General features: G+C 34.9%; 1 protein-coding gene across 11 annotated transcripts in view; it reads right to left on the bottom strand.

Moving 5' to 3' along the window:
• Nucleotides 1-25,092, bottom strand: part of INPP4B (inositol polyphosphate-4-phosphatase type II B) — a 910,826-nt gene that overhangs the window by 429,603 nt on the left and 456,131 nt on the right. For 10 of the 11 annotated variants that reach the window (XR_012131555.1, XM_073237008.1, XM_036996728.2 and 7 more), the window contains 2 exons: nt 15,952-16,164; nt 14,072-14,116 (listed from right to left, as the gene is read on the bottom strand). Coding sequence is in view for 10 of the 11 variants with exons in the window: in XM_073237008.1 (XP_073093109.1) it covers nt 14,072-14,116; nt 15,952-16,042 (136 nt within the window). In the remaining variant the exon portion in view is untranslated. Of the gene's footprint in view, nt 1-14,071; nt 14,117-15,951; nt 16,165-16,256; nt 16,413-25,092 lie in introns of all 11 variants that reach the window. The other variant, XM_036996729.2, reaches the window with a different exon arrangement.

Below are 25,092 nucleotides of genomic sequence, written 5' to 3'. Positions count from 1 at the left end.
TTCTACATGGGACCCAAGAGGACTTCTGTTCCTCACAAACATAGTCAGCCCATCAGTGGACCCAGCGGCGCATGTGAGTTAATGGGGAAAGTCTGCTGGCTTCCCTGATATACCTCAGAAACCTAAAGAGGAGGCCTGTGTGGCTGGTGGAGACACTTAGTTACAGGAAGGGAGGTGGGACAGTCAGGGCTGGAGTCACCAAAGGCAGAGAGCTAAGAGAAGCATGCTTGAAGGAACTGACCTCCAAACGAGAGCAGAAAATGCTGTCTTGCTGGTATTTGGGGGGTCTGAGTAAGAATAACGGAAATAGGGGCTAGGAATGTTGACTTTAGGGGTTGATCATCTCCTGGGGGAATCTGAGGTTCATTTGTTTGGGCAGGAAGTAGCAAGCAATCTGGAAAGCAGTTGTTCAATCTGTATGATTTCACAAAGAACATATCAACTCATTGTCAGGTTTCACCAATAACTGAATGGGGAAAATTATAGATATGCTTTCCCAACCAAAATATTTTAGAAGAAATGCATGGTATATATTGCACATAAGGGCTTAAATTTTGGACAGTGGTTCTTAAATTAAGGTGATTTTTTAAAATTTCAGTAATATTATTTTTTTCCTATATATGTATTGGCCTTAGTGGTTATACATGGAATTAATAGTTTTTTCTTATGAATTTGCTGCTCCTCTGAAACCAAATATTTTACAGGTAGATTAAAACTATTAAATCAAGGCCATACAAAGATATATTAGGAAACAAGACAGGAAAGGAGGAATGCGAAGACTAGTCAGGACTAGAGGAACAATCAGTCTCTCATTTTACTGTCTCCATCTAGGGTACCCTTTGGGGGAGGACACATTTTGAAAGCTTGTTGAAGATATTTCCCCATCTTTCTTGAATCTCTTGAGTCAATCATATGTGTGATTCTCTTGTAGACAAAAGAAAAATCTCAATATTCATGTTGAATATGGAGCTTTAAGGATGTCATTTCTTCCTTCATAAGATGACTGACTCACCAGAAATAAAACAAGGTTGCTACAAATCAGCTAAAACTAAAAATAAGCTGTGACCCAGGAAACATGAAACAAGAGGAGGATTTGTGAGCCTGTAGGTGAGAAGGCAAACGTGGGCTAGCTTGAGAGCAGAGAGGGTCTAATTATTTGAAGCAATTCCACAAGTTCAACATTATGTGGAAACAACACAAATCAGACTATCTGAAAGTGGAAAAGAGCGGTTCCAAGAGAGTCAGACCTTACAGGAAACAAAAAACATACTTCTCAGGACATGTGGGGTCTTTGAGGAGAGCACTTCAAACCTAGAGCTCAGTAGTGCCTGCAAGGTGAGTGTAGATGCTTCAGGGCCCTAGCTGTACAGGAAGATTCAGAGCAAAAGACTAGTAGTTTATGTTACCAAACTAAATTCAAAACCACCACCTTCTCAGCTCTTCAGGACATGTGGTAGACTAAGTGAGGTAAGAATGAGACACCTTCTGACTGAAAGTCTCCTTGGCAGTTCTTACTTACTCTGTGTGGTGAACAGCCAAAGGCTCAGGGTCATAGATCCCAGTCCTGACTGGGTGATTCGTTATGGTGTCTCAGTACCCTCATGTGGAAATGGGGATGATAATCATAGTATTCTGGGTGCCTGTGAAGATCCAATTAAATATATATGCTTTAAATAAAACTTATTAAATTCCTAATAATATATTAGTAATGTACTTCTCACTTTCATATATATTAGCTCAAGCACTCTTGGAAGTAGGAATTATTATCTGCAACTTACAGATAAGGAATCAAGAGTTTCAGAAACCTAAGGGATTAACCCAAGATAATTTAGAATAATACAATTTATCGGACACTTACAGACCAGCGACCTTCTTAGTGCTTTAAGTATACTATCTCATTTAATTCACTAATGACCCAGTAAAGACAAATTGTTTACAGAGTCTCACAGGTAGCTGGCACTGGAATCAGGATTCAAAGATCCCCAGGATGGCAGCCCTGGCCCATATCCTCAAACACTGCCTCTCTACTGCTTTCTCTCAGGGTCACATTTTGTAGGCTAAATGGTAACCTCAAATTTCTGGACTCCAGTCCATTTCTACTATTTCAGTTGTCTGTTATGCTTCTGTTATATTTACGTGTATGTTCTTAAGAGCATCTCTTATGAAGATTGTGTGCTTCCTGATGCTGTCATAATACAGGAATCTTGAAGTAACTTATGAAGAATTTGGGACATATAATTCTACTCAGGTGAGCAGTTGTCAGCTATATAGTCTGGCCACAGGACCCACTTGTTTAGTGCTGCCCATGACTGATTCCTCCTGTGAGTTTTCTCTAGAAGAACCTCAAGGGCAGTAAAGCTCTATTCTTAATATTTTCACTAACAACAAAATATCAATGGTTAAATAACAGTATTCATTGAGAAATTTTAAATAAATTGCTTTTTGCAAACAATTGTGTTAGCAATAATTACAAAACATTTCAAAATATGTAAATTTATTTTATGAAGAAATGTGAAAGGGAAAAAGCAGTGGCATGCATGCATGCATTCAGTTCGTGGATATTTATTGAATGAATGTGCCCAACATGATTCTAGGTGACAGTTTTATAGCAGTGAACAAGAAAACAAGTTCCCTATTTTATGGAGCTTATAGTAAGTATAGTGGGACATAAAGTTTAAGTAAATAATTTAGTGAGGATTTTAAGTGGAAAGATTAAATTGAGAGTGTAGGGGTGGGGAGTGTGGATCAGGAAAAGCTTTTCTGTTGAGGTGACATTTTACCTGGGACCTAAAATATACCAAGAAGCCAGATGAAGGGAAACAACACATGGCAAAGACCCAAATATCTGGCCCATTTGAGAAGCAAAAAGATCAGTGATGTTGATGCAGACTGAGCTAGAAGATTGGCAGAGGCAAGGTAAGAACTGCCTGCTCCTCAAGATCTTTGTAGAATGTGCTTAAATGTTTTCCTTTTATTCTAAGTGAAATGGAAGCCATTGGAGGATTTTAACTAGGTTGGTGAAGAAATCACATTTATATTTTTAAAAGATTATTCTGGCTCTTCTATCAGGAAGGGACTATTAGGAGCAGGAGCAGATGAAAGCAGACCGATAAGGACTCCCCTACTGGCCCAGGTCAAGACCTGACGGTGGCTTAAATGGTACTGGTTGCAATGAAGAGAGGCGGTCAAATTCAGAATGTATTTTCAATGTAGACATTATAGGACCCGATGATGGACTGGATGTGAAGTTAAGGAAAAAGAAGAATTAAGAAAGAGTTATAGTTTGAGAATTTCTGTTAGTGGATGTTGATGCATTTTAAGGAGAATGAGCATCATGGAGGAATAAATATTTTGGAGTACAGAAATGGGAATCAAGAAATTAGATTTTAACTGTCTTGAGTTTAAAATACCTCCTAGACATGCAAGTGGAGATACCTACAAACCAGCTGAAAATGGAAATAGAGAGCTCCATGGAAAAGTGAAAACAAGAGTTACAAATTTTGGAAGCAAAAGTCCATAAATGTTATTTAAAGCCATGGATTTTTAAATTGCTCAGAGAAAGAGATTGTTTAAGTTCTTTGAGTATTGGGATAAAACTGACATTCTGAATTTCACAAGATTTGACCAGGGAATCCCTTTCCTGCTCCAACTGACTCAGGCCGTCTTACCACTGTAGATAACAGCCAATAGCAATTTCTCTTTCAGTGGTAAAGTAGACGTAATTTTGGAGTTAAGGGCAAAGCACTTGAAAAGTTTTGTGCTTTCTTGTGGGAGATCCATGACTACAGGCAAGTTACTTAACCATTCTGAGAATCAGTTCCCTCGGCTGTGAGATGGAGACAGCCCCACTCTGCCAACTGTAAAAGGTCAAAGCCCAAGTAAGATGTATTTGGAAAAAAGACTGTTTCATGCAATAGTAATGTGAAGGGACTTTTCTTTAATCTCGTGTTCCACTCTACTAGGTTTCTCCTTTCCCCAAGGACATTGTTCCCAGGTGGCCTAGGATACACTTGGATGCCATCTGCTCCGCAAGAAGGCTGACTGACAAATTTCAGCCACACAGACAGCAGCATCAGGGGACCTTTCTCCCTCATAACCTCAGTGGCTTTCGACTTTACACAAAGCACAACCACCTAATGGGCAAAGCCCCCAGGTAACCCTGATTCCTCAATTACCCATAAGCAGCCACAGATGCCACAAAGATAGACCTCTCTCAGTGACCAGCGGCTTTCAGTAATTAGACAATGGAGGGAAGAACGCAATTAGGTAAATCACACAGGAAGAGAAAGAAACTGGCTGCATGTTGATCATGGAAGAAAGTAACAACTAGAGAAGGTAGAAAGTGAACATTAAAAAAATAAAAACCCTCTAATGTAATAAATAAGTTGCTCAACTTAGGTAGAACAAGCAATTTAGGCCTGTGAAGTTAAACCTGTCAAAGATTTCCCTTAATTAAAAGCTCCTGTGGTATATTAATCAGAACGAAATGTGACAAGAAGAGTAGAGATAATTTATCACAACAAAATTCAGTTAAATGATGCCCTTGTGGCAAAAAGGAAGCGGGAAGAAGAGAAGTTTGTTCTCTCATATGCTTCTCACTTATTAACTGAAGTCACATCCCTCAACCCCCTGAAGAGTGTCAGCAAAGATTTAGACCAGCAGGAACAGACTACATTCCAACTGTTGCACACATTGTATCTCGAGTCACCAAAACCACTACCCAGACGGCAAGCCTGTTTTGAAGCTCTCATGGGTAAATTTTCTCTTCTTTCAATTAAGTCTCATCAGTACAGAAACATTATTCAGGTCTTAGATAATCTTTTATTGTCTTCCCTTTCCCTTACCCTTACCACTAATAATCAACCACAAAGAACATGGCCTTCAGAGTTAAAATCTATATTCCTCCACTTCCTAGCCTTATGCTCTTGGGCAAGCGACTGAATTCATCTGTAAAACATGAATAGTGGAAAGCACCTATCCGGTCTGTTGTAGGAGCAGAAATAAAACACTTTTAAAACAGGGTACAGCCTCATATCTGTCCCCTAGAAGGAATTCAGTAAGTGATAGTAATTATTATGCACAAAATGCAGTCAAGAACCCCTGCTCAAGAAGTACCCTTTGTGTGTGATAAAGTGATTCACCCAAGGTTATATTCAAAACAATAAAGGTCAACCAATTATTAAGTATGTCAGATAACAGTTTAAGTGCTTTATATATATTAACTCATTTAACCCTAACAAGAACCTTGTAAGATAGATACTAATACCCTTCCCATTTTACAGATAAGAAAACAGATTCAGAGACATTGTATAATTTTTCTAAGGCCAAGTGGCTAGGTATTAACAAAGACAGGATGCAAATGGTAGCAACTGGCTTTGCATTCCCATGTCTTAGCTGGTGAGCTATACTGCTTCCCCACTTAGATTATAAATGGAAATCTGAGCCTGAAAATGCAAAATCCATTTCTATTAGTAGTCTTATTATTTTTGTTATTGTATTGTTGATAAATGGTTGTTCTGAAAATATCCCTCAAAAGTATTGCTAGTTACCTTATGCTGTCAAAATTGACATAGCTCAAAGAAGGACACATTGGAAAGATTCTTGAGTATGCAAAATCTGCATAGGTAGGCAGTTGTCAGGTGTACATGTAGCATGACTGCAGGGCCCGGCTCAGCAAGGCCTGAGTCTTCTCTAAATTTCATCTAGCCTTGACCCACACACCACAGGATTCAATTCTTCCTGATACCTAAATACAATTTTCTACCAATAGAACAATATTTAGAGACTGGTGTTCATTTTAACTGGTGTTAAAAGAAGTTCCTAATATATGTGCAAAAACTGGAAAATATTGCAAGAGGATTTCTAGAGCCTTATTTTAGGAGTGGGATTATAAGTAATAAAGGGGAAAAAGTAAATGAATGTTAAAAATGCATCACCTTGGAAAATGAGCTCTAGGACTTTGTTTCAGATACTTTCCTATGCTGTTTATCTCAATTGTCTCTTGTGTTCCTGTAAACCAGCTGAAATCCTCCTCCTCCTTCTAGACCTGGTCCAATGCCAGTTCCTCTGAGTGTTTCTGATACTGCACTTCCATTTCATCAATGATTGTCCAGTACTTCCACAGTTCCTGGCTTATGCCTTAATTTTGCCCTTACCACCATCTGCCTGGCATTATGGTTGTCTCCTCCACGTCCTAGAAATTATTGGGGAGCAAGAAATGATAAAGAAGTGGGTACACCCTAATGGTTAAAAGCAGGAGCATTAGGTATCAGACAAAACTCAACTTGAATTCTGACTCTGTCACTCAAATTCCATAGATCTTTTTGGAAAGTTGACCATTGGAAATCTTAGTTTTTCATTTCTCATGTAAAGATAATATAGGAGAGCATGCTTTGTCCTCAGACTCCTGGGTTCAAATCTTGGTTTCATTATTTTATCTGTTCTAAGTTTCCTTTCCTGTAAAACAAGGATGATAATATGCAGCAATGATCCCATAATGAAACTGTGAGAATTCAAATAATTCACTTAAGTTGTTTAGAACAGTGTATGGCGCACAAGTAGGCACTATATAAATGTTAGTTATTTTTAATGCTTATTCTGTAGAGTTGTGGTGAGGAAGACAGTATCCTGTTTATAAACAGGCAAGTATACATTAGATGCTCAAAAAGTGGAGCTATTACTAATCTCCCAGTACTTCGCACAATGCCTTGTCTGTAGAACGTACAACCCAAAATTATTGTTCAGTGGAATACAATGATTTGTAAGGAAAATATCATACTATAAGAACCAAGAAAATGGCAATTTATAATGAGGCAACAAAATTGGACAAACACAGGCTTTGCCTAATTTTTAGCAGTTGCTTCTCTTCTTACTTGAAGATCACGTTGTAGCTTGAAGTAATATTTTTATCAATTAATGAAATACAAAAATGTACCTCTGTGCTTGGTACACCTTTAGCTGGTCCAGCAAACCAAGTAGAGAGTAAAAATACTAAAAAAGATACTCTAAAATCTTCCATTCTCCCACTGGAACTTTAAAAAGTCAGAGCTTTATAATCATTTATGGAACACACACCATCAGGAGAGTTTAAGTGTGAACACCAGAAAAAACTGGTAAGTTTAGCCTTCTAGATTTTTTCTTTTAGAGAAACATAAAACAATGCCTGATTTACAGCAATTCATAAAGTGTGAGTGGACATGACATGCAGATTAATGAAGGCCCTAGTAAGCTATAAATGTTGTGTCTGTGAAGAAATGAGACTGTTTTTGTGCAGCTTGCCCATTTGGGCACATTTTTACATACATCTTCAAATCCTGAATACAGAAAAGTGATCACAGGATTTACATGACTTTTTTCTAACTGGGCTATTAGAAATAGAGTGGCTCTACATACAAAATCCACAATCAGTACACATAATCTCTGATCCAACAGAAGAACAAAGTATTTAGTTAGAATCAGCACTCTTAAGGATAAAACCTTAACAACCAAAGAGGATAGTCTCCCTTTCTTGAGAGTCACTCTGATATTTGAGGTGACCAACTTAAGGGCATCTTGTCACTGTACCATGATATAAGGTTGCTATCAAACTGAATTTTAACCATGAAATTCTAGAATGATATACATCATTTACCTAGTACAGGTGTATAGTGGATGGCATATCCATATGACTTTTCTTTTAATCTGCCTTTTCCGCAGAGAAAACAGTTTCTACAAGTTGTGCACTTCAATGTGTCTATTTAGCCACATTATGTTTGTTAGAACTGACTTGCCTTGCAGAGAGAATGTGAAGTTAATTTCCTATAATGCATTTGAAGTCACTGATTTTTCCATACCAAAGGATCAGTAAGTGTATGAATCAAAAATCCTGTCTGAGAAAACAGTTTCCATTTTCTCTTCTAGGAAGACAAGATGACTGACTGGTCTTTCTATATGCAGTTTGGTGCAATGATAAATAACTACCGAATGCATGCTTCATGTGTGTGTGCTTTCTGTATTTGGAGTCTTTTTCTTGTTCTAAGCACCCGATGTCTGCTTATGCTGCTCTCCTAGTGCAGCCTGCAATTCCTCCTTTCCTCTTTCTATCCTCATCCTGTTTTCTCCCTTCAAAAATTGGATTTAGTTAGTCTTCCTTGGGAAGCCTTTCTTGACTATTATTTCCTATACTAGTTGGAGCCTTTCCATATCTGTATTCCTAGAGGCCCCTGAAAAATAGCTTAGTTTTGAAGGATCTTTTAATGAATGACTGCAGGAGTCTAATTATAATTTGACCTCTCGTTATACTTTGAGCTAATTGAAGATAAAGACTGTGACTGTGACATTTACATGGGCACATTGCAGAGATTTGGGGAGATATAGGAACACATAACAAAGGAAATAAAAATTCTACCAATGTGTGATAATCATTAAAGACACTCATATATATTCTTCCAGCCTTATTCTTCTGTACATTCAGATACAGAGAGTTAATAAGGGTCACACTGTACATATAGCTTTTTGTCTTGCTTTGGAAACTTTTGTATTCCCTTCGTGGATGAGTTATCCTTTTGGCAGGTGATTGTTAGTGACTACATAATATTCCATCTTAAGACTATATGTTTCACTATAAAAATAAGACAACACATATTACTTGAATTGGAGTTGGGGATGGAATATAGTGGCCTATGCTTTCCTTCATTCTGAATTTGAAATATTTGGAGAAAAGTCAAGAAATGAGATGGCCAAACAGTTATAAAAAGGGTTAACTATGTCTGAAGATGTAGGATGATATGTGACATTGCAGATAACTGATGTATATCTACATTATTATTGATTTTTATCTGTGATAATTTTCCTATATTATTATGAAATTTTGAGCAGTTAACATAGATCTTGAAAGTTTAGTTTTAGAGAAAACTGGAAAATAAAGTAAGGCTCTGTTAAGTAATTTGAATCTGAGATTAATCCTACTTTATGTACTTATAAGACCTACAGGAAGGAGTTAACACATTTTCAGTTCAAAATAAAGTCTCTGGAAAAAAATCATCCTGTAAGTTTATAAATAGATATGTGATAGGACAGCTTCAGAAAAGGCAAGGGATCTAACAGTCATTTGGGTTTGAATCCCTTCTCCCTATCCCTACTCACTAAAGGATCAGTAGGCCCCAATACCCAGGAAGATCATACTAGCCAGGGGTCGGAGAGAGTGAGAGGCAGGGAAGACTAGGAGATCTCATGGGGTCAGAGTCTATTCTATCCTACAATTGTCCTACTTTGACCTTGGCATTCCTGTAGTCCAGCAAATGGTCCTTCACTGTTCTGCCATTTCCCCTGTGGCTCTTTTTACTTCAAGACCAGATCAACTCATAACTTACTTTCATGCATGATGAAACCACCAACCTAATTTACTACCCATGAACACCAAGTATTCCCATTCTTATGATCCTATTACCTGCTGCATAAATATCTACCAGAGACTGCCCCCTACTGCTTGCCCTTTCAATGTAGCTATTTGGCTTCCATTAGGTATCAGCCTCAAGGTATAAATTATTTCAAGAATATTTCACAATGTCAAGTAAAGAACACAGACCATAGGCACACACACATGCTATTCTCTCCTATGTATTAAACAAGTATCATTGCCTATTGTTTTGTATTTACAATACATGTGTCCATATAAAAATATGAAAACATGTTCTTACAAGTATTCTATTGACTCTGAAAATTGCAAATGGAGGTACATAATAATAAACATTACAAGCATAATTGGGAGATAAACTTAAATAGTTCATAGAAATTTATTTTATATCTTTGTCAAGAGTGGTCTTCTCTATATATTTTCTGCAGTTGTTTCAGGAAAGACATATACCCAGATTTTAAGAAATGATCTTTCTTAAATGCCAGCATTGTTGAAATGAAAATAATTTTACTGGACTATCAGCAAAATCTCTGTTCTCTGGGGTTTTTGATTATTTCTTTTTGTGAAAATAAAAAGGTATCAGTATATGCAAAAGAAACAGTGAAAGAAATGTGGAAACAGAGTTGCAGGTGCATTATTTAAATGAGGCCAACCTCTAGAAATATAGTTGATAATGGACATAAGATATTCATTTTTCAACAAATGCTTAAAACATTTTTAGCCAAATAGTGTGCTCAGTGGACTAAGCATCTCCTACCTCATTTACTTGAATAAAGATGTAACAGAGGAACTTCAGAAAGATAATGATTTTAGAGTGACATACAGAAAAGGCAGAAAAAAATCCTCAATGGAAAATAACTTATACAAAGAAAGATGACACCAGCAAAATTAGCATAGCTGTTTTCCCAATTTAAGAAGCAAAGCCAATGAAATTCTCAATTTACTTGAATACATGGGTAAAGAATTGAGAATCAAATATCAAAAATTCCATTGGAAAATTAGGTGGGGGCAAAAAAAACCTACTACCTTATTTAATTTTTTTCCTCTACTTTTTTATTAAGATACTTTGCTTTTTTTCTGATCAAGTAAATATGCACATTCTTAAACAATGATAAAAAATGAAACTATTATCTCTTAATTATGAAATAAAATTAACCATATGATAGGTGAAGTGTTAAAGAATTTGTATTATTTTCAAAGAAAAAAACTGAAAGAAAAATAGTGACATATATTACAGTAAAATCTACATGGGTTTAACTGTAATGATCTAGAAAGAACAGTTTATAAAAAAAAATTATTCACAAAACAGTACAGGTGAAGATCTTACAGTGCTAAGCAGCATAACAAATAGTCTGGGGAATTTGTCTTCCAGGATCAACAAGACAATTTCCTCGAGACTCTAAATAGCTTTTTGTTTACTCATCAGGCATTTCCTGCCATACGATAAAATTGTCCTGTTAAGAATTCTAATGTATTTTTTGAATAAACAGGAAAAAACTGAAGTGTTTGAAATGTGAAGAATATATATTATGAATAGATTCTCAGAGCTGTTCATTTCTTAGATCTATGATTCAAAGCCAGGAATATAAGTGACAAGAGCATTGCTACTGTTTCAGAACAAATAGGATAGCTAGGACTTTGAACCAGACGGATGAATAATTGAAAGAGAAGATAGGTATTTGGCCCAAGCATGTTGTCTCTTGAAAATTGGCCACACCTCCATGTCTGACTAATAGCCTCTACTCCAATTTTCTGCTTCCTTCAGATTTCCCCTTTCTCCAGGATGCAAATAAGGCTTTATATGTGTTTCAAAATATGTTGACTCACTAACAAATCGGCATTTTTTCAGAAGTCTGCTAAAAAGAGGGAAAAATGAAGAAGTTCTTTTAAAAATGAAAGATGAATAGATGAAGGCTCAAGTAGCAAGAGTTACAATCAGTAAATCAAGAGTTACCTAGGCCTATATCTGACAGCATCTGGGAACTGTCCAGGAAAAAAGTATATACTTTTTTAAATTTAAATTTTATTTACTTTCTGTATTTTATTTTATTTCATATATTATATACATACATAAATTTATTGGTGTTACCACAGAAGTTTCCTGAGTTTTAACATTGAGTCTATTTCTAAATAACTGGGAAAATACAAAATCTGGTCCTTAACTTACAGCACATTCTAGCTATATTTTTAACAAAAATCAAGTTTTTTTTAAAAAAAAGAACTATATCAAAATCCAGAAGACTGATAACACTAAATGATAGTAAGGAAGTGAAGTAATAGGAACTCTCATATACTGCTGGCAGGAATACAGAATGGCACAGCCACTTTAGAAGATAGTTTGGCAATTTCTCACAAAACTAAACATACTATTACCATAAGATCCAGCAATTATGCTCCTTGTATTTACCCAATAGTGTTGAAAAGTTATGTCTACACAAAAACTTGCACACAGATGTTTATAGCAGTTTTATTCATAATTGCCAAAAGTTGGAAGCAATAAAATGTCCTTTGGTAGATGAATGGACAAATAAACTGGGACATATCCAGACAATGGAATATTATTCAGCATTAAAAAGAAATGAGCTGTCAAGCCATGGAAAGATATAGGAGAAACTTAAATGCTTATTACTAAGTAAAAGAAGCCAGTCTGAAAGGGCCACATACTGTGTGATTCCAACTATCTGACATTCTGAAGAAAGTAAAACTGTTGAGACAGTAAGAAGATCAGTGGTTTCCAGAGTTGGTGCGGGGAGGGGGGAGATAAATTGATAGAGCACAAAGGATTTTAGGGCAGTGAAAACATTCCATATGTGTGATACTATAAAGATGGAAAAAGTCATTAAACATTATTCAAACCCATAGAATGTACGCCACCAGGAATAAACCCTAATGTAAACTATGGATTTAGGATGATGATGACATATCAATGGAAGTTCATTAACTATAACAAATGTACCACTGGCAGGTAATGTTGAAAATGGAGGAGGTTCTATGTTTGTCAAGGGAAAAATCTCTGTACCTTCTGTTCAATTTTGCTGTGAACCTAAAACTGCTCTAAAAATAGTCTACTAAAAAAAGAAAACAACTAAATAAAAAATAATATATATGTAATGTAACTATCTCAGTAAGTTATGCTTCAAAACATAATATTTTTGAGCAGACTGTACATTTGAAACCTATTTAATTACATTATGACAATGTATATTTCTAAAATAAATGGGACTTGGAAACATCAAAAACTATAGGTATACCTCATTTTATTGTGCTTCACTTTATTGAGCTTCACAGATACTGCATATTTTACAAATTTTGAAAAAAATTATAAAAGGTTGGTAGCAACCCTGCATCAAGTAAATCTATTGGTGCCATTTTTACAACAGCATTTGCTCATTTTGGTAATGAGTGTTACATTTTGTGTGTTTCTGTTTCTCTGTGTTACATTCTGGTAATTCTTACAACATTTCAAGCTTGTTCATTATTGTTATATTTGTTATGTTGATCTGTAAGAATTGATCTTTAACATTACTATTGTAATTATTGGTGGTACCACAAATGACACCCACATAAATAGCAAACAATTGATAAATGCTGTACATGTTCTGATTGCTCCACTTATGGGTTGTTCCCTTCAAACCAAATAATTCATTTGACTTGTTTTATTGCAATATTCACCTTATTGCAGTGGTCTGAAACTGAACCTGAGATATCTCTAAGCTATGACTGTATAGATAGTGAATATATATATTTCAGTTTGCCCATAACTTTATAATAATATGTTAAGATTTAAGGATTTAGATACTAAAATGTATAGTCTCTATATATGAAGGTGAACATGTACATGTATGATTCTATAAAACTTTATCACAAATAAAAAGTAAAGATATTGGTAAACTTTCAACATATTTCAGAACCATGAAAGGGGAAAAAAAACAACCTCTCTAAATATTTCCTATGAACCATATTTTTACCCTCTTTAAATACCATTTTGTAGTTAACTCCCTAATGGCATTTTGCAGTCATCCCAGATGCAAGCATAAAGCAATTTCCACTCACCAGATAAGTAGCAGAACAGAGTCAGAGTGCATATTTTTAATTCATCTTTGGATGAAGTTACAAATTTCTACCTGTGATAGATCTTTAAAATTGCTTAAGCAAGTTTTGTTTCACTTTTTGTACTTTAATTAGAAGTTGCTTAGAAGTAAAGTTAAATTCTCAAATGCCAAGCCTCCCCAAAATAAAGACGGAAGAGTAAGGGGATATTTTTGAATGAGGCTGAAAGAACCATGCAAATGCCATGAAAGAAGACAAAGGAAAAACTCTACGTGCACCAAGTATTCAGCTGAAGGTATAGACAATTAGACACATGGATTTCAACAAATATTGCATAGCACCAAAATCCAGTCACTGTTAGAATGAGTCGTGGGCACCAGGTTGAGAGGTGTGATTCTATTACCACCAAACCACATATCCTTGGATAGTGAACTGACCGGCCCCAGAGTTCAGATTCTTATAAATCGGGGAAAATAACACTTACTTTATAGACTGAATTTTGTTATTGAACAGTGTTCACAAAAGTTTGTAAAATATAGAATGATATAAGTAATATGCCTAAGGTTGCAAAGTAGATACACAAATTACTATTATATTTACTGATACAAATAAGATGGAATTCCTTACCAAGGATGAATTCCAACTGTGGTTCATTTGGAGTCTTCTGAATACCTATAAATAATAGGTATGGATTCAGATTAGAGATATTCAACTCATTATCAAAAATATGTTAGTGTGCATCACTATGTTTCAACCTGCCTAGAATGTCTAAATAAATTAGCTGATGGAACAAATAAACTCAGTTAATCATCCACACTCATAGACAGTTGGTTCTCAGAGTTCTCAGAGCAGAACTAGATATGACTAAAGATTTTATTGATCTGTTTGGCTCCCTGGCCATAAAGAAACTCAGAAATACTGTTTTTGTAAGCTGTGACAAATACAAAACATATTTTTCAAGTGTTTCTGTTTCTTTGAGATATAATGCAGACAGAGGTAGAAGCTTCAGACAGGATGCCCTCACTAAAGTATGCTGTTATTTAGATTCTTCGCTCAGACCAATTCAACTTCTGTAAATAGTAAGTTGTTAATTAAGGGGATATCTTTGGTTTGGTTATACAGGACATTAGAGTGGTGGTTATTCTACCAACTCATTGATAGCTCAAATCAACCTTCAGGTAAGTGTTTCTATTCCTTTTTTGGTAATTTTCAAAAAATCAGTTAACATGATAAATGATTTAGAATGAAGTGTGAAGAAAGTGAGCCTGAAAATGAAGGTAAGGCTAGAAAGTAGGAGGATCAGCCTGTGGTGAGTGATGACGTGGAGGTGACGCCCGAAGACCCTGAACAGCACAGGGGCTTCCTGAACAAGGGTGGGTGAGGACTGGGATGGTGTTTGCGACTATTCATGGGTGGCCAAAGAAGCAAAACCAAAGTTTATAGAAAAGTGAACTGCTTGGCAATAAATGTAAGAGTACTCTAAAAGCCCTTTCCTTGTTAATTTTTATTGGTGCATTCATCAGATATAATTTAAATTTACTGTATTTGGTCACTAATGTTAGAATCACTTCTCTGTATAAAAATAATCTGTTTTTCTATTTACAGACTTCACATTTATTTGCATGGTAACCATTTATTATTTTCTCCTACTGACATTTCAAAATACTCTAGGTATTTTACTTTCCAAGTGGTTAGAATGACAATCATTAAGTAGGTCTTTGTTAATTTCAAATAGTGTGGTTTTTTAAAAATGTTACTAACTCTATTGTAAGCTTTGACAACCAAATTTCTCAAATCACCCATCCAACTAATGCAGCTTCCTAAAGATTATTTTTATAATGTAAATTAAATGAGAGGTTAGGAATATGCTTGCCAGTGCTAAATAACTGGACAACTGGACTCTTCAAAAAATAAAAGACACAATTCATGCTAAACAATAAACACCCAAACTCTCGAATTTTAACCATGAGAGAAAACATACAATTCTTCCAATGATTTTAATTATTTGAATAGCACAAAAACCAATCTTAATGTTGAAATGCGGATCTCGGCCAAATCCCCAGGCTGTTGTGCTGGTGAGATTAGGTGCTGTTAGCATGGCAGCGGCAGCCCAGGTGTCCAGTGTGACTGCTTTGCCCTGACGCTTTGAATTCAAATGTCTTTGGTTTGAAAAGGAAAATATTTAATGTTCCAAAAAATAACTCCTCATGAGATTATATAAATGCCAAATAGAAAGTGTACTTAGAAGTATTTTTTAGTGTCTAAATACACATTCAAGACCTTTGATTCTACTATTTGATATTTAAGCATTTCACGGACTATCATCTATCTCACTCAAGATAAAAGATGAGAGACATATTCCAGACTCAAAACACCAAAATAAATAGTGCAAATGAAAAATATTAGTCAATTTGTTAGGATCCAAGTTTTTGTGACTACATATGAATGTTTATAGTTGACCTAATTTGCATTTTCAGAGTTACAAAGAGGAGAACACACATACTTACTTGTGAACTGAGAGTCCCCAGTATCACTTGCCTGGGGTGTGGGAAGAAAGTGCTGGCCTTCTTCTGATGCTCCTTCCTCTTTGATTTCCATGATCAACCTTTATAGTTGTTTAATCTTCCAAGATTTTGCACCCCAATGTCAGTGACAGTTATTCCTGGTTTAATATAGATGTATCTTCACACTATAGACCTGATATCTGACTCTGTGAAGTTCTGCATTTAGGAAACAGCAACAGCAAAGATTATGGTTACTTCAGAGTTCAGTATAAAACTAAGAATTAAAGGTAGGTAGAGACTACATCTACCTTCATATGGACTTCTTCCTTGTATTTTCAGGACAAATCCACCTGGTTAACATACCATTGATTCTGGATTAAATGGATATTCTCTATGCAATTATTTTATGACTATGTGAGGGACTTCTAAATTCTGAAAGATATATTCTTTCTCTTCTAGCTCATCTGTAAAATAGCAGATAGTCATAAAGGATACTAACTTAATATGCATCTAATTTAGCAATAAGAGCAAATAGCAACTTGTGAAAGCATTATTATGTTTTGCCAGGGTAAATATTACTGTTATTCCTTCCATTACAACTGCCCTTTATGTACATCTTTTAATCCACCCTTGTTAGAATAGTATTCATGAATACATAAACATAATCTGGCATGGCAATCTTCTCCCAAAATGAGCCAAAACGTTGTACAGGTGAGTTTCCAACCTCATCTTTATCCATAGAGTCTCTTGTTATCCTGCCTGTTAAAGGTTTAATTATTTAATGATCAGGGTATATGTTGAAAAGAATGAGTAAAAATTCTAAAAAGCTAAAGCTCAAAGGGAAATGAAAGCAACAAAAAACAGTAAAAGTTCACTTGAGGGAAAAAAAGCCTCTCCAGGAATTTAATACCCTGCTACACAGACAGTCACATACAGCTCTAAATTCATTTTGGCATTTAGCATGATATACATGACCAAAAATGAATGAGAAAAAAAAATCAATGTTGTTTTAAATTAAGTTACCACCTGAATTAAAATGTATACAAAAATCTTTAAATACCTACCCAGTGATGTTTAATGAAATAGCAGCTATCAAGTTTGGTTTGGAATACTAATTTGGTCTTCAACTTCACAAATTTTCAGCCTCAGTCTTTGTCATCTTAACAAAGCAGCTTCATTCAGCTCTAGTTTTTAATAATCAACTGGCAAAAATTAAATCCAGGAAGCATCTTGAATCTTTAGAAAATATTACAATTATAAAGTTGCAAATAAATACACATTGACTTCTAAGGAAACTACCAGGAAAACTTTCTGGGATAATGGGCCATTGCATAACCAATTAGACCAAATCCATCAATTTGGAAATTATATTTTGAATTGAGATAATGCTTTGTAATTTCTTTTGACTGTTTAATTTTGGAAGTCTTTTCTAGTAAAGACACATACATATTCATTGAAGCACATTCTCTCCAGAGCCTATGAGAAATGCATGAGCATTAGCAGGATAGTATCTGTGGAAGACTATGCATGTGAGACTTGAATACAAGGACTTTGTTAACTGCATTATACTTTTTGACCAAAGATTCAACCCCTTATATTGATCAGTCAGTTGAAACAGTGAAAAGGAGGCCTAAATAGGTCAATATGGGTGAATCCTAGGAAAATAGCAATTCAGGACACTAATAATGAATAATAAAATAAATGTCAACTCTGTGTGTGGATGTATGTGCACTTGTGCAATTTGGAGGTGAATGGAAAAGACCAAAGTAGGATGCCTACCAAAACTCATGGGCATGGTCCCATTTTAAGCATATCACCCATTTAAAGCTGACAAATAAATCCACTTGTAGAATAAAATGAGCCAAATATACAAAAAAAAAAGATTAGATAATTCTATTCATTTTCATACTACCTTTGTTGCACTTGAGGACAATTCAGATTTGATACTTTTTACCAAGGTACATACCTCAGAAGGGATCAGTTGCATTACCAGCAAAGCTCTAGAAAACCTTGCATTTGTAGCTGGTAAATATAGCATTTACCTATGATTACAGCTAGGTACACTAGTTCCTTTTCTGTGTCTATTTGGAATTTTTTTGGTTTGGAGATCATCCACAAAATAACATACCACAAGATATTTACATACCACAAACATAGTTAAAACAGACAGCTAGAGAGATCAAAATTAATTCTTAGAACAGAAAAAACCTTAAGCAGGAAAGTTTACTGGGTATCAAAGTAAAGAAAGTACTAGAAGGTACAAACTTGATGAGGAAACCAACTTGTTTGGAGGTTATTTTAATATTCTAGAAAAATAAAACGATGAAGAAGATCTAAGTCAGAATAGAAGCTGGTGACTAGAGAAGAGACTCTGTATTCCATAGAAAATTATCAAGTGGAATTACCTAGTTTTGGTGATGGAATTAGATGTTATATTAAAGTTGAGATGATGAAAAATGGGAATTTCAGGTGCAACCCAGTAAATTAAGGACCACTGAACTATCTGAGAAATAAAAAAGGAGGAATTTTAGTCAAGGATAATGAGTTTAGTTTTAACCATGTTGTTTCTGAGATAGATGCCTTAAGATACACTCAGAAAGCAGTCGAAGCATAGGAGTAGTTCTCAGAAGAGATATTACAGCTGGACAAATATGTTTTTGGAAATTGTTGGCTGATGGTTGAAGTCTAAGGAATGCATGAAGTCACTGAAAGCAAGTGCACATCATGAGATGAAGGGATGACAGAAGAGTCAACATTAAGTGATAAATTTGTTTAAGGGAGCAAGAGAAGTTAGCTGGAAAAGGTACCAGCAGTTTAGTCAGGAGGAACAGCAAAAAGGAACAATTGAGGGAACAGTGTCATCACTCCATTTAACTGGGTGTTCCTCAAATAAGTAGGATCACTGGGTTAAGAGGCAGCTTTACAAGGTTGAGCACAGCTCCTAGGCTCTTCCACTCAGAAAGATTCCTTAAGAAATTAAGAGTAGCCTCAAGAGGCCCTTCCCCTTCCTGTCGAGACTGGGAAGCTGAGAAATAGCCTTACCCACTGTGGAGAGTGTCTTCTAGCCCCATTTGACCAGAAGGGCTAGCAGCAACTCCTAGAGGCTATATGACCTACTGGCACTTGAGTTAGGAGGTAGGCAGGACTGATAATTTACAGAATGAAGCCAGTGGCTCTGTTCAGTCAGGAACTTGGGATGGTGGTCAGCTTCAGTTAAGGCAACACAGAGCTTTACTGTTTTTACTTCACTCTTCCATTGCTTGCAGGCAGGGGTTCTAATTTGTAGCCCCCCTCATCACTAAGTGCAGCTGTCAGCCTGTGCTCTCAGGAAACCTAACCAGAGTGCACAAGAAGTTGTACAGTACATTCAACAACTCTATATACAGTTTTACTTGGACAGAGAGAATAGCCTGTGCCTTTTCCTGTCTGTAGAGCAAGACCAGTGGCCTCACCTGATCAGGGAATTTAGTGTACGCTCTGGCCTGATTCAGGTCCCCAAACAATGAGTTGTATAGACCCTGGGTCTAGTTCTACTATCCTGCCAGCAGGTGAGTTAATTCATAGCTCCATCTACTACTAAATATAGTTACCCAGCTCAGACCATCTAGTAAGCCTGACCAGAGAATCCAAGCAACAAAGCCCATCCCTACAGCGTCACTTGGGTAGGGAACAAAGCCAGCAATTCTATCCAACTGTTCTCAGCCAATGGCACACCCCATTCCATTCCCATCCTCAGAGTTTGACCAAAGACATTGGTCACACCAGATACCTAAATTGAGGTGACTGGTGAAGAACTGTCTGTGCCAAAACAAACCTAGAAAGTCTGGAATTGGAGCCCAATTACCCAAATGCACAAATACAAACATAAGGAAGCAAGGATCATGAAAAATCAGGTAAGTATGATACTACCAAAGGAAATTTAAAAAGCTCCAAAAAATGACCCTAAAGAAATGGAGATCTAGAAATTTTCGAAGAAATCAGAATAATCCTCTAAGAAACATTAGTGAACCAAGAAAGCACAGACAACTAAATGAAATTAGTAAACAATGTATGAATAAAATGAGAAGTTTGATAATGAAATGACCATCAAATAAAACAAACAAAAAAAATAGAAAAAAAACCCCACAGAAATTCTACAATTGGAAAATACAATAACTGAACCTAGCATTCAATAGTTTCAAAAAAAGACTCAACCATGCAGAAGAAAGAATCAGCAGTCTTGAGAAAAGACATTGGAAATTACTCAGAGGATCAAAAGAAAAAAAGAATAAGAGGGAATAAAGCCTAAAAGATTTATGAAACACAATGAAAAGAAACAATATTTGCATTATGGTAATTTCAGAGGAGAAAAGAAAGAAAAACGGACAGAAAGAATCTTAGAGCAATAATGGCTGAAAACTTCCTGAACCTGGAGAGAAAAATGAACTACAGATCCATAGAGACCAAAGGATCCCAAATGGGTGAAACCTGAATAGGACTACAATGAAACACATTATAAATAAACTAACGAAAGTCAAAGGCAAAGAAATAATTTTCAGAGCAGCAAGAAAAAAAGAGCAATTATGTAAGGAATTCCCATAGAACTATTAACAGATTTTCAACAGAAACTTTTCAGGCCAGGAAAAAATGTAATGATATATTCAAAATATTGAAAGAAAATAACTGCCAACCAAGAATTCTATACTCAGCAAAGCTTTCCTTCAGAAATGGAGGAGGGATTAAGGCTTTCCTGACCAAAAAAAAAAATCTAAGTTTATCATTATCAGACCTGCCTTACAAGAAATACTAATGGAAGTTCTTTGATTAGAAGTAAAAGAACACTAATTAACATCATGAAAGCATAAAACGGTAATGTAAATCTCATTTATAATGGTAAATATGTAATCATAGATCAATTGTGTAATATGGTAATAGTGGTGCATAATTCATTTACAACTCTACTTAGAAAGTTAAAAAAGCAGTAAAAATAACTCTAACTATAATATCTGTTACTTGTTATGCAATACAAAAAACATGTAAGTTGTAACATCAATAACCTGAAATGTGAGGGGAAGAATATGTAAAAGAGTAAAGTTTACAAATTCTATTGAAGTTGTCAGTTTAAAATAAGATATAAGTTTAAGATATTTTATGAAAGCCACATATTACCCACAAGGGAAAACCCTGTAGTAATTACATAAACTAACATGACAAAGAAAGGTCAAAGCAACTGACTCCGACACATAAAAAGGCAAAAAAAAAAAAAAAGCAGCAAGTTAAGAAAAAAGGCACAATAAATCTACAAATGACAAGAAAAAAATTAACAAAATGGCAATAGTAAGTCATTACCACTCAATAGGTACATGAAAAGATGGTCAACACCACTAGTTAAAAAGAAAATGCAAATTAAAACCACAATGAGATATCACCTCACTTCTGTTAGAATGGTTATGATCAAAACAACAGAAGATAACAAGTGATGGCATGTATGTGGAGAAAAGGGAATGCTGTACACTGTTGGTAAGATTGTAAATTGGTACAGCCACATATGGAAAACAGTATGGAGGATCCTCAAAAAAAATTAAAAGTAGAACTATCATATAATTTCACTTCTGGGAATACATAAAAAGGAAACAAAAACACTAAATTGAAAAGAAATCTGCATCCCTATATTCATGGCAACATTATACAACAGCCTAGATATGGAAGCAATATAAGCTTCCATTGATGGATGAATAGATAAAAAAGCTGTGGTATGGAAATACAATGGAATAGTATTTAGACATAAAAAACAAGGAAATCCTAACATTTGGAACTACAAGGATGGGCCTTGAAGGCATTATGTAAAGAGCAATTAGTCAGTCTAGCGGAAGAGAAATACTGTATGATCTGACTTATACGTGGATCCAAAAACATCAAATGTCTAAAAGAGATCAGATATATGGTTACCAGAAATGGGTGGTGGGAGGGAGAACTGGAGGAAGGTGGTCTATAGGTACTTCTAGTTACAAGAAAAATAAGTGTGACAGATACAACATGCATGATGACTATAGCTAAAACTTCTATGTTATACATAGGAAAGATAAGAGAGTAAATACTCTGGATTCTCATCACAAGGAAAAACTTTTTTCCCTTGTTTCTTTTCATCCTTTCTTTTACTTTTATTGCATTTATATAAGATGGATGTTAGCTGAACCTATTGTAGTGATCATTGCACAATATATGTAAATCAAACCATGTGCTGTACACCTTAAGCTTATATAATGATGTATGGCAATGATTTCTCAATAAAACTGGGAGAAAAAAGAATACAAAAGAGGTGACTTTTTTTAAGGACTGGGACATTTGAACATATAGAAATATTGAAAGGACATAGACAGGAATACAAAAGAGGGCTGAATATTAAGGAGAAAGGAAGATGATTGATGGGTAAGGGAAATCTAGATGATATAATCCACTGTAATGAGAGGAAGAGAGGTGAACAGAAAATGAGGTACGATCTGAAAAGTAAGGGACAAAAACTTGAGGATATTCTCCCCAGTGGCTTCATTTTTTAAAATTTTGAAGAAAAAAAGCATATTTATGAAATATGGATATAGGGAAAGATTTCTCAACTTGACTTCAAAAGCACAGACCAAAAAGAAAAATATTAATGAATTTGACTACATTAAAATAAAAATATTCTGTAAGCAAAGATACCATAAAAAAAGTGAGATTACAAATAATATACTGGAAAAAATATATTTGTAACACAGATGTTTTCAGCTTCTATTAGGGTATACTCAGATGTAAAGAGTTTTCAAAGTAAAAATAACTGGTAAAATTAAAAGAGATACAGACTTTTACCGAAATAAAAACTGACAAATTCATTATAAGCAGACCTACACTGTGAGAAATATTAAAGGGAGTTCTTCAAGTGTGACATAGGGAGATACTTGGATCTACAAAAGAAATAGTGCTATGAAGGGTAAAAAGGAAAGTAAATGCTAATTTCATCTTTTCTTGCTTTTAGTGACTATAAAAGATAATTGCCTAAGGAAGGGGTGACACAATTTTTCTGTTAAAGACAGTAGTAAATATTTTAAACTTTCTAGGCCTTACAGTCTCTGTCACAACCACTCTACTCTGCTGGTGTAGTGTGAAAGCAATCACTGACAATACATAAACAACAGGCATGGCTGTGTTATGATAATATTTTACTTGCAAAACTAACTGGTATGAAGGATTTGGCTTGCAGGCCAGAGTTTGACAACCTTTCTACACAAAAATAGTAGCAATGTATTGCTTGCCTATAGCATATATAAAAGGATAACATGTAGCATCAAGAGCAAAAAGGATGGGAGGGAGGAATATGAAGTTATTACTGTATTGTTCTTACAAGAAAAGCATAATATACTATTATATGACTAAAACATTACATAGATGGTGGTTGATTAAAATGCTTATGGTAAACCCTAAAGTAACCACTTATGATTTCAAAATAAATTTATATAAGCCAATAGTGGACATCAAATGGAATAATAAAAAATATATGATAAATCAAAAGCAGGGAATAAGATTAAAAATATATGGAATAAATAGAAGACTACTAGCAAAGTATTTTAATAAAATGCATCAATAATTACATCAAATACAAACAACCCTCCCCTATACACACACACACACATGCCCCAGATAAAAGACAGAAATTATTAACTTGGATAAAATGCAAGATTGGATTATATGCTTCATATTTATATTTAAATATAATGACATAGATAGGTTAAAATGAAAAGGATCACAAAACTTATATCATTAAAACACTAATAAAAAAATGGAATGGCTATATTAATATCAGATGAAACAGATTTCACATTAAGGAATATCAGAAGGGACATTATATAATGATAAAATGGTTAGTTCACCAAGAAGACATAACAATCCTAAAAGGTAAATGCATCTAACAGCAGAACTTCATAAAATATGAAACAAAAACTTAAAGAACTGAAAGGAGAAACAGACAAATCCACAATGATATACTTGGAGACATCAGTATTCCTCTCTCAGTAGTGGATTGAATGAGTAGACACTACATCAGTGAAGATATAGGTGAGTTAAATAATATTACTGACAACTTGACCCAACTGACATTATAACATAATTCATCCAACAAGAGAATAAACATTTTGTTTCAACGTATAAGATTTTATACTCTAGGTCGTAAAATAAACCTTAATAATTTTAAGGGAACTGAAATTAAAATGAGTGTCCATTATACACACACACACACACACACACACACACACACACACATTCAAATCACAATGAAGTCATTATACTACATATCAAAATATGCTTGGAGAGAAATTGTAGCATTAAATGCTGAATTTAGAAAAGAAAGTCTCAAATCACTATCTATGCTTTCACATTATAACTAGAAAAGGAGCAAATCAAACCTAAAACAAGCAGAAAAAGGGAATGTGTGTAATAAGGATAATGGATGAAGATTTAGCTTCTAGAATATATTAAAAATGTTAGCAAAACTACCCAATAGGAAAAAAAGCTATTAAAATATGTAAACAGGAAATTCAAAAACATTAAACACCGATTGCCAAGAAACATGTTAAGGGATTCTTAACGTCACTAGCTTTCACTTAAGTGCAAGTTAAAACCAAATGAAATAGAATTATATAGCCATCAATAGGTAAAACTTTTAGAGTCTCAAAACCTAAATATCAATAAGGATTTAGAGCAATATAAACTTTTATGCGCTGCTGGTGTCCCAACCACAAGAGAAAATAATTTGGTAATATCTAGTAAATTGTAAAGCAATTCCATTTCTAGCATATATTCTTGAAAAATTTTGCAAATGTACATCAGTTAAAAGAATGAACATAACACATCAACTTCTAATAGTAAAATATTGAAACAGGCTAAATGCCTATCAATAAGAAAGAAGACAGATATATTGTGTTCTGTTTGTTCTCTGTAGAACACATTTTTATTTCCCATGTCAACATTGATTAACTTCACAAAGTATAGAGAAAAAGGGAGAAAGAGTGAGAGGGTGAGGAAGAGAGAGAGAGATGATGGCAAATTTATGTTATGGGAAATTTTTAAATGTAAAATAATGCTTTAGTTCTGTATTGTGTAAGGGTACATATTCATGAAGTACAATCACAGAGA

Source organism: Manis javanica, chromosome 5, assembly GCF_040802235.1.
Source record: "Manis javanica isolate MJ-LG chromosome 5, MJ_LKY, whole genome shotgun sequence".
In the NCBI taxonomy this organism is placed as follows: Eukaryota; Metazoa; Chordata; class Mammalia; order Pholidota; family Manidae; genus Manis; species Manis javanica.
Note: the sequence above shows the minus strand (reverse complement) of the source record. Positions and strands in the feature narration are given on the sequence as shown.